Source organism: Ipomoea nil, unplaced genomic scaffold (genome assembly GCF_001879475.1).
Source record: "Ipomoea nil cultivar Tokyo-kokei standard unplaced genomic scaffold, Asagao_1.1 scaffold2545, whole genome shotgun sequence".
In the NCBI taxonomy this organism is placed as follows: domain Eukaryota; kingdom Viridiplantae; phylum Streptophyta; class Magnoliopsida; order Solanales; family Convolvulaceae; genus Ipomoea; species Ipomoea nil.
Window position 1 is genome coordinate 561,438 of NW_017618973.1, and position 11,063 is coordinate 572,500.

At 35.3% G+C, this 11,063-nt stretch overlaps 2 protein-coding genes across 3 annotated transcripts in view; one reads left to right on the top strand and one right to left on the bottom strand.

Annotated features, from left to right (window-relative positions):
* Positions 1-4,835: 4,835 nt before the first annotated feature.
* LOC109153820 (L-type lectin-domain containing receptor kinase S.4-like) lies at positions 4,836-7,192 on the top strand. Its single transcript, XM_019301688.1, has one exon. The coding sequence runs from the start codon at positions 5,034-5,036 to the stop codon at positions 7,050-7,052; it is 2,019 nt and encodes a 672-aa protein (XP_019157233.1). The 5' UTR covers positions 4,836-5,033; the 3' UTR covers positions 7,053-7,192.
* Positions 7,193-9,743: 2,551 nt separating this feature from the next.
* The window catches only part of LOC109153850, a 3,405-nt gene continuing 2,085 nt past the window's right edge, over positions 9,744-11,063 (bottom strand). Inside the window, exons 1-4 of one of the 2 annotated variants that reach the window (XM_019301739.1) lie at positions 10,959-11,063; positions 10,392-10,590; positions 10,092-10,288; positions 9,744-10,002 (exon numbers count right to left, since the gene is read on the bottom strand). The exon at positions 10,959-11,063 is cut by the window's right edge and continues 2,085 nt beyond it. In XM_019301739.1, coding sequence (XP_019157284.1) covers positions 9,932-10,002; positions 10,092-10,288; positions 10,392-10,590; positions 10,959-11,063 — 572 coding nt within the window. In that variant the 3' untranslated portion in view covers positions 9,744-9,931. The remainder of the gene's footprint in view (positions 10,003-10,091; positions 10,289-10,391; positions 10,591-10,958) is intronic. The other variant, XM_019301740.1, reaches the window with a different exon arrangement.

Consider the following 11,063-nt stretch of genomic DNA (forward strand, 5'->3'; position numbering starts at 1 on the left):
ATTGAAAGTGAAGCAAAAACGGATCAAAATAGAACAAAAATGCATGAAAAGGAGTACACGAAAATAATCATGGGAAAAGACGCGCAAAAGGATTGAATATGAAGTTCATAGCGTGGAGGCAAAGCCACGCATGGGCGGTGGCATGCTCGTGCGTAAACGACCAGCACGACTTCCCTTCTGCATGGACACTCTGTGCCGGTGCCTTGCCAGTGTACCTGCACGAGCAGTGGCACACCAGTGCCTTGAAGCTTGAAATTCCCCTATAAATAGATCTTTTTCATGTTTTAGTAGAGAGAGCAACCCCAGTGAATAGTAGCAGTAGAGAAAATTTTCATATTAGCTAGGTTATTTATTTCTTTCCTTATTGTTTTATTATTGCTTTATCAAGTTATATTTTGTGATTCTTAGTTTAGACTACTTTATTCTTGTGTTTATTGCTTTTATCTTGTGAATCTTTACTTTGTTAAAGAATTATCTCTCTATTTATTTCCTTAATATACTATTGGATGATGTTATTTATGAATGTTGTTATGTTTTTCATATTTATTTTGAGTGAGTAGTTTAGTATAGGGGTTGGATAGTGGTGTATATTGTGTTTGATGCATATTGCATAAAAGGGTTTGAAACCCAACCCGGGGTTCGTGTTCTTGTGAGATATTTTGTGCTCTTGTGTGGACGAGTTTGTGCACAACATTGTCAATACTTGTCTATTATGAGCTTTTGGCAATTGTTCGAACAAGGAATCCACGTACGGGTTAGCATACCCATAGACTCGTCTCTCAACCACCAATTTCTCTTCGACCATATCTCAAAACCTTCAGGTTTACTTACGAGGGTAGGGAATGTTAAAGGCCAAGACTGCTTGAGCTTATTGAGAGGAATTAGTAGCGTCACGAGAATGGAACAACTCCCTTATTCCGATTTAGCCTAACATTGGATCATGAGAATAGCATGTTAGTACACCGAATTGGTGTTGGCAGTCTTTGAACCCAGAGTGAAGTTTCATAACTCTCAATCCTTTGTTCTGGCACTGAACCAATATATACCCATCCCAATCCTTGGTTTAATTTATTTTCCTATATCTTTATTTCCTTACTTTTATTCTACTGCTCATTTTGTCACGATTCATCTATCTATTTGCTTAATTAGCTTCCATCAAATACTTCATGCTTGTGCCTAGTTATTTCTTTAGATATTCCAACCCACAATCCATGAGGACGATCTAAAATAAGTTTATTTTTGTTTGTTTTGCAATCCACTACATTGCAGTGCAATCACCTGTGCAGGTTTGCATGTGTCATGGGTCGGGCATGTGGGTAAAAGGCTCACTTCGATGACTTGTTGAAGCAAATCACATGGTGCAGGTTTTTTGATGAGAAAATTAACTGTCATGCGAAGCCTATAAAAGGCCATTAACATCAATTATGGAGGGTAACCAAAATCTATTTTGAACATTTTTAAAGTTACGAATTCATTTTCTATTCCAACTTTATACACAAATTTACATAATTTTTAACTACCATCAAATCTTTGAATTGAACACTTTTTCAATGTTGTTCCACTTGGATGACTTGTTACATTCCATGTTAACTTTCAAGTTTCATCCATCTGTAGTGTTGTAATTTGTTGTAATTAATACATAATTGAGGTCAAAAGGGTACAACCCCACCCAATGCCTCTTTTCTATTTAATAAATCATCCAAACCAAATGCTAGCTAGGATCCAAAGGCATGTTTCATCCAAAATACACATTCAAATAGTGCATGGTTATCGACTTTCTTATAAATCAAATAACCAAATGTTATAAGATTACTCTTGCCACTATTTTTGTTCCAAAAGAAAAGAAAACAAATCAATTTTTTTGAGTTTTATAAGCATTTATTTTATTTAGATTAGAATTTTGGAAACAATAAAGAAGTGAAAGTCCAACAAGATCATTGAAGACACATTGGAATTGTCATTAATTAATTTAATTTAGAATTAATGAAAAATTAAATGAAATAAGATTTAGGAAATCTATCATAATATTGAAAGTATTTACCCCAACTTTAATGAATTTAATTTAATAATGCATATCATTTAAAGTAATACTATTTGGTGGGTCAATGCCAATAATAATATATACATTTAAAGTAATACTATATGGTGGGTCAATGTCAATAATATATAGATTAAGGAAAGTAAGTTGTGAAAATAACCACGCAATGTATATATGAAGCATATGTTGTTACAGTTTTTTTTTTTTTTTTTTTTTTTTTTGTAAATTAAAAGATATGATACGAATTAAATTAATAATAATAACTTATTTAAAGTCACATTTAATGTGATCATTGATATTATTAATATCTATCACCTACTAATCTCATCTTATTTTAACTCACATTTAACTTGATCATCAAAATTATTAGTATCTATCATCTACCAATCTCATCTTATTTGAACTCACATTTAAAAGATTTAAAAAGAAGAAACATATTATTAATATTCCTTTAATTAATTCCTTTTGTGTCGAACATTGTGTGCTAACATGTGTGGTGGTCCGCCGCCGTAAGAGTGGGGTGCAAGTTATTGCTATTTGCTATATAATTATTTTCTTCATTTTATTTTTAAAAATTTATAATGTTGTAGGTTAAAAATATCAATTATTAAAAGTAAAATTGGACGTTAAAAGGAACTTATTTAACGGAAAGTTTGGACTTAAAAGGGGTAAGCTAAGTCGTTGGTGTTGGGCAGGGCACCAATGGCAATCACGTGCGGGTTTCGTGTGTCATGGATCAAGCATGTGATATTCGGATAGTAGTAAGATGCTCACTTTGATGAATTGTTGTAGGATAAATAGTATCGAATTTTTGAACATTTTTTCGATTTTGTTCCACTTAAATAACTTTTTATGCTACATTTCACATTAACTTTCATCTATTTTTAATGTTGTAATTCCTTGTTATAATTAATACACAGTTGAGGTCAAAAGGGTACAATCTATCTAATGTCTCCTTTTAATTTCATAAATCATCAGAATCAAATACTAGAATCACAAAACATATTTTACCCAAAATACATATTCAAGTAGTGGTTATAGACTTTCTCACAAATCAAAGAACCAAATGTTATAAGATTACTCTTGCTACTATTTTTGTTGCAAAAGTATATATAGAAAACTACAATCATTTTTTTTTTTTTGAGTTTTATACGCATTAATTTTATTTAGATTAGAATTTTGGAAACAATAAAGAAGTGAAAGTCCAACAAGATCATTGAAGACACATTGAAATTGTAATGAATTCATTTAATTTAGAATTAAGGCAAATTATTACAACAAAAGTTATTACTCCGTATATAGTAACATCATAATATTAATAGTGGATATGCTACATAGAACACCTTGTATATCATTTTAAAATATCTCGAATTACTTCAAATAAGTGATAGTATAAGGTTTTAATTTCTCATTTCCACTTTAGAATCACTTTCTAATGTAACAAACTCATTCTCTGTGCTAACCTTACATGCAAACTCACATAATTAATAGCTTGATCTCTGAGCACTTTTTGTGCAGTTACTCCACGTGACTTACTTTTTATATTACATTCCATGTTATCTTTAACGTAAAGATACACCTACCTCACTCATCTTATTAGAACCTCACGTTTAATGTGACGCAAAAGACAAACTACATAAAATAGGTTAACAAACCTCATCGACAAGATTTGCTGTAAGTAGCTTAATTAAATTAGCATATTAGTACTAAATAAACCAAATTATAAACTAGCAAAGTATATTGTAATCCAATTTGCATAGGAGCTAATTTGCTTCCCTATGAATATACTACTTAGAACACCTCTAATCCCATTTTAAAACTTCTCAAATTCCTTCAAGTAAGTGATAATGAAAAGTTTTTCTCATTGCCACCTTAGAGTCACTTTCCAACCTCAACTGCAAACTCCCATAAGTGTTTACAATTAGTATATATTGAATCTCTCAACACTCTTTCGCTACCGTCCCACTTGGATGACATTTTATGCTACATTCCATGCTAGGTACGCCTTTAACATAATTACACGCATACTAGTTTCGTCTTATTTGAACTCACATTTAATATGACCATTGAGATTACTAATATCTATCACCTACCAGTCTCATCTTATTTGAACTCACATTTAATGTGATCATCAAGATTATCAATATCTATCATCTACCAGTCTCATTTTATTTAAACTCACGTAACGTGACCATTGAGGTTATTGATATCTATCTTTCTAATTTCTAAGGCTACGAACTCATTATATCTATTCCAACCTCAAATGCAAACTCTCACAACTGTTTACAATTAGCATCAAAACTCTTAACACTCTTTACGCTATCATTCCACTTGAATGCTTTTTTTTTTTTTAATGCTACATTTCATTTAAGGTTTAACTTTAACGTAATGACACAGCTACCAGCCTCATTCTATTTCAACTCACATTTAACACATGCATTAAGATTAATAATATCTATCACCTACTAGTCTCATTTACCTATTAGTCTCATCTTTTTTGAACGTGCATTTAACGTGACCATCGAAATTATCAATATCTATCACCTACTAATCTCATTTTCTTTTTCAATTACAACAAAGGCTTTTCCACCCAAAAAAAAAAAAAAAAAAAAAAAAAAACTAGTCTCATCTTATTTAAAATTCACATTTATTATCATTATCATTGAGATTATCGATATCTGTCTTTAATTAACGTAAGGCGCATAATGAAAATACGAAGTACATGTAATATCTTGCCTGTATTGCGGTAATAATTGGTCTTTAATTTGTCAGCATTTGACTTCCAACGACAATCTGTGTCTTGCTACACGTGAAAATCGCACAATATACTCTCACTTTCACCCTGCCGGGGTTGGTTAAAGATCGAAACGCCGCCCTGCTTTTCTCCCCTTCTTCCTCTCTTCTTCGTCGCTCACAGGTTTCAAAAGTTAAAACCATCCATTAATCTAGCTTCACAAATTCTAGCCACCAACACATCTATCTCTGCTCGGTAGCCATGGCGAAGAGACTGTTAATCTTTGTCTGTCTGCTCTATTGGGTTGCAAGAAACGCTTTCTCGATGGGGAATGATGGGTTTATTTTCAGTGGGTTTGGAGGTGACGCCGCCAGGGCGAACATGACTCTAGATGGGGCTGCTGAGATCGAGAAGAATGGCATTCTGAAGCTCACCAACACCACGGCCAGGCGATTCGGCCACGCCTTCTATTCAAACCCCATCAATTTCAAGAACCCAAATAGTGGAAAAGCTTTCAGCTTTTCTACTGCTTTTGCTTTTGGGATTGTTCCCCAGTTTGAGAAGCTTGGGGGGCATGGTTTTGCGTTTGTGATTTCAAGAAGCAGGGAGCTTAAAGGGGTGCTCCCAAGCCAGTATTTGGGGCTTCTGAACGCCACTGATTTTGGGAATTTCTCCAACCATTTGCTGGCGGTTGAGTTCGACACGGTTCAAGATTTTGAGTTTGGGGATATCAGTGATAACCATGTTGGGGTTGATATCAACAGCATGGTCTCAAATGCCTCAGCAAATGCCAGCTTTTTCCCTGATGGGGAGGAAAATCCAACAAAGGAGAACATCTTTCTGCAGTGTGGCAACACAATTCAGGCTTGGGTTGACTATGATTCCTCCAAGAATGAATTGAATGTCACACTTTCACTCTCCTCCACAAAGCCAGATTTCTCAGTCCTCTCATTCCAGGCAGACCTCTCACCAATTCTAGAGGAGAATATGTTTGTGGGCTTCTCTGCTTCAACTGGTGTGCTTGCTAGCGCTCATTATATCTATGGATGGAGCTTCAAGATGAATGGCCAAGCTCAATCCTTAGATCTATCTTCACTGCCCTCTCTCCCTGCTCCCCCTAAGACTCATATGCCCATGATTTTGGCCACATCCTTGTCTTCTGTGACTTTTCTTGTAGTCATTGCTTGCATTGTTGTGTACACAATCTTTAGGCTCAAGAACTTGGATGTGATTGAGCCTTGGGAGCTTGAAGTAGGCCCTCATAGGTTCAAATATGAGGAGCTCAAGAAAGCAACAAAAGGGTTCAGGGACAAAGAGCTGCTTGGGTTTGGTGGATTTGGGAAGGTGTATAAAGGGACTTTGCCTAAATCCAGAACTGAAGTTGCTGTCAAGAGAATTAACCATGATGCGAAGCAAGGTTTAAGAGAATTCGTGTCGGAGATTGCTAGTATTGGCAGGCTTAGGCATAGAAATCTAGTGCAGTTGCTTGGATGGTGTCGACGAAGGGGCGATCTTTTGCTTGTTTACGATTTCATGCCTAATGGGAGCTTGGATAAGTATCTTTTCGATGAGCCTAAGGCGGTTTTGACATGGGAGCAAAGGCTCAAGATCATCAAAGGGGTAGCTTCTGGGCTGCTGTATTTGCATGAAGAGTGGGAGCAGACTGTGATCCACAGAGATGTAAAAGCAGGGAATGTGCTGTTAGACTCAGAGATGAATGGCAAGCTTGGAGATTTCGGGCTGGCCAAGCTATACGAACGAGGCGAAAACCCAGGCACTACGAGGGTCGTGGGCACATTGGGATACCTAGCCCCCGAGCTGACCAAGACCGGGAAGCCTAGCACGAGCTCAGACGTGTTCGCCTTTGGGGCACTAGTCCTGGAAATCGTGTGTGGGAGGCGGCCTATCGAGCAGAAAGCCCTGCCAGAGGAGCTGATCCTGGTGGAATGGGTGTGGGATAAGTGGCAGCAAGGCGCAATTCTTGAAGTTGTTGACCCGAGGCTGAAGGGTGGATACGACGAAGTTGAAGGTGTGATCCTGCTAAAACTCGGGCTCGTGTGCTCCAACAGTGACCCGGAGAAGAGGCCTACAATGAGGCAGGTGATGAGATACTTAGAAGGGGATGCAGCCCTGCCAGAGAGTGTGGAGTCCCCAAATGAATATGGGAAGAAAGATGGCAATGGTGGCATGGAGTTTGGTGACTTTCTGTCATCTTATCCACCTTCTTCTTTCTATGAGAACACATGGTCATCTGAGGTTGCAATTTCACCTGCTCCTTGATACCTTCTATTTTCTGCATTTTATTCTTCAACCCCATTGTAGATTATGGATTTTGGCTTGTAAATGCAGAAATATTGGAATCATCATCCCTTCTCTCTCAGTTTTAAAAAACAAAATATAGGATATTCCCTTTTGTTGCACCAATGTTGCACAGAATCAAGAAATTTTCAATTTTTTTTTAAAGAATAGGATATTCCTTCCGGTTGCACGAAAACAGGAAACGAGAAAATGCAGGATACAAAACACGCGGAAAAAATATAAATGTGTTTTTTCAAATATTTTTTTCTTTAAAAAAAAAAAAAAGACATTTCATTTGTTTGCACATAGGTTGCACGAAAATGAAAAACAAAGAAATATGGAATATAAAATGTGTGAGAAAAGTACAAGTATAAAAAAATATATAGAAGTTAGCGTTGTAAATGAGTTGAGTGGCTCGTCAATCTCGAGCTCGAGTATTTTTGTTTCGTAATCGAGCCGAGTTCGAGCTCAAATGTTTTAGGTTCATGGCTTATCGAGTCGCTCACGAGTTTATATATATATATATATATATATATATATATATATATATATATATTGTCGAGCGGCTCACAAGCTACTCAGTCAAAGCTCGACTCAAATCTACCTATTATTTATCGAGCTTAACTCGTTTACCTCTTTAATAGAGGTGTATTTTCAAATAATTTTTCTTTTAGAAATATAGGATATTCCTTTTGTTTACATCTAGGTTGCACAAAAACAGGCAAATGGGAAATGTAGGATATGAGGGGCTGTTTACTAACTAGAAATTTCTGAAAATTCTTGGAAACGGGAAAATAGAAAACAGAAAACATGTTTACTAAACAGTTTTCCATTTTGAAAATTGAAAATAATTTCTGAAAATTTCTGGAAAACTGAAACACACTAAAAAATTGTTTTCGAAATGGAAAATAGAACCATCTATCATCTATTTAGTTATATGTCACTATACCCACATTACTATGATTACATTCATTATTATCTTATTTTACTTATCACTATCTTCCATCTTTTCTACTTACTTTACTTATTTAAACATAATTTATTTGCTTACACTTTACAGGCCGTTTGTAAATGGTTGGAGGGGGGGAATTATGTGGGAAAGGAATTGTAATTCCATGGGAGTTGAATTACAGGGAATAAAGTGAGAATTTAAATTCCAGTGTTTGGTTGACAGGAATAGAATTACTGGGAATTTCAATTCCAATGTTTGGTATACATGGGAATTGAAAGGAATAAGTAGTATAAAGTCAAAAATGTCCATTATTGTTGTTAGACATTAATTTTAGGTTAAAAAATGAAGGGGTAATTTTGACTCATCACTATCTTTTTTTCCCAGGAATTAAAATACCAGGGGGACATGGGATTTTAATTCCATGAAAATGGGGGAATTGCAATTCCCTCCAACCAAACTACGAAATTTAATGGCCTTTGGAATTAGGTGGGAATTAAGTGGGAAGGGAATTTAAAATCCCTCCAACCAAACGCCGTGTTAAAGTTAGACATTATTTACATTATTAAAATGAGTTAATACCCAAAATCGTCCTCGACTATAGTGGTTTTTCTCAATTTCGTCCTAAATGACTTTGGTGACCTAATATCGTCCCAGACTTTAGTGTTTCGTTCAATTTAGTCCTCCATTTGTTATTCCGTCAAATTGGTGTTAAATAAAGGGACAATTCAGTAATGTCAATATTGATCTCTCTTTACTTTCAATTTGTGAAGTGTGAAATTCCTCTTTCTTTACGAATTACACCCAGAATTACTCCCGGACCTGCAAATCAAATTTTATATTCGCAGTTTTAGGAGTAATTCCGGGAGTAATTTGTAAAAAAAAAAAAAAAAAAAAAAAAAAAAAAAAAAAAAAAAGATTTCGCAGTTCACATGTCTATGAGTAAAGAGATGCCAATATTAAAATTACTGAATTGTCTATTTATTTAACACCAAATGGACAGAATAACAAATGAGGGACTAAATTGAGCAAAAACACAAAAGTCTGGGACTAAATTGAGCGAAACACAAAAGTCTGGGACGATATTAGGTCACCAAAGTCGTTTAGGACGAAATTGAAAAAAACCACTATAGTCGAGGACGATTTTAGGTATTAACTCTTATCAAAATTAAGAATTAAACTCTATATAATGTTTTAGATTTTGATTAAACCCAATAGATTATTAGTTCAAATATTTTTAATTATGTTACATCATAATACAAGTTCGGTTCAGATATCGGTTATTGAAATCTCACATATATTAGAATTCAAAGTAAAAGTTATATATTCATATACATGTCATTCAAATGAATATATCAAAAAAAAAATATTTTAAATATTAGCTCAAAAAATATTAATATTATCTAAATTAATTTTAGGTGAAAACTGAAAAATAGAGAACAGTTTTCTGTTAGTAAACGGACCCGTAATGTGTAGGAAAAGTACAAATATAAAAAATATAAGTGTGTATTTTCAAATATTTTTTCTTTATATATGTATAAAAATTAGGAATAATTGTTTACTAGTTTTCTTTTAGAAAAAAATAAATTAAATCTTTTAAAATTATAGAAACGACTCTGAAACGTTTTATAAAGTTTAGGTAAATTTATAGGAGGAAACGTTTCATTGAACGGGGAAATAGTAACCTGTAAGAGTTTCATTAAACGCGGAAACACTAACCCTAATTAGCAAAGTAGTAAATGAAATGAAAATAATGCAAGAAGTCTCTAGTTGTGATATTTCAAAATACAAGCAGTCACCAATCTCTTCATATTTCATTATATTTTGTGGCATAAGCAGTGGGGGGATACAACAGAGAGAGAGAGAGATTGTTTTGTGGTTAGTATTTTGTGTTTGAGCATTGTAGTGTGGTTTATGAGGTATCCTCCCCATTTTCATCTTTGATATCTTTGACCCCATCAAAAATTTCATAATCACCAAACCCTGCAAATTGCAGATGAAGTTAATAGCAGGGATTGAAGAGAAGTTGTGCATGAAGTTAATGTGAAAAGAAATGGGCAATTATGAATTACCTGCACCGAGTGCTTCAAAATCGTCGAGTGCAGGTGCAAAGAGAAGTGTGTTGCCTAAAGGTGGATCGACGGCCATCCAGTCTGAACTCGCGGGTTCCTCTGAGCATAGCTCCTTCTCTGAAACCCAGTCTTTAACCAGCTCTATGTTTTCATATGAAATGGGGTCTACGGGCCCCTGCTCTCTGTTCTTCTGTTCCCTGGAAATTACAGAAAAAACTCGCAAGGTTACAATCTTCTTCCTCTCCAAACTTGTAACTTGTGTGTGTTATTATAACAAGGTGAAGGTGAAGTGGTGTTTGCCTCAACCGTAAATTGGACTGCACAAAAACAATGTCCTTGAGCCTTCGATGCTCTAAGCAGTTGCTCGTTTCATGCATCTGCTCCAAACAAACGTGATTTGCCTTCATGCTGCTCATCAAACCGCACGTTTGACTTAGAATGCGTATAGCCAAACGAGACAAATTCGGGCACCCCCCGCCATATGTTGCCCACCACTCACCTGCAATATAATTTAATTGCTACTAGTTTGAACATTGAAGACCAAGATTCACTCACAATAACAACCAATGTCTTGCAATGAATGTTCATGCATTATTACACTACCACTACTCGAGGGCAAAGGACCACAAGGAGTTAAACCAACAAGCTAAGGAAAAAATACTCAAGATACTGGAAGTCGAACCTGTAACCTTGTGGTTACTAAGATACTCAACTTTGATCTTTGCAGCTTCTGCTATAAATCTAAGCGTAAGGAAAAAAATGTTGGAAAGAATGCGGTTTTATGCAGTATGAAAGATGGTAATTGACAACAAGTGGTTATGTGCAGCATCATCTAATGAATCTAGATAAAGCAAAAAGGAAACTGACCAGGAAGTAGAGTTTCTCTAGCTCGAACTGCCATCTTCCGCCCAAAATCTCCAGCAGCATTTTTGTAACAACTAGTTTCTTTCACAATCCTGTCCTGAATTTTGG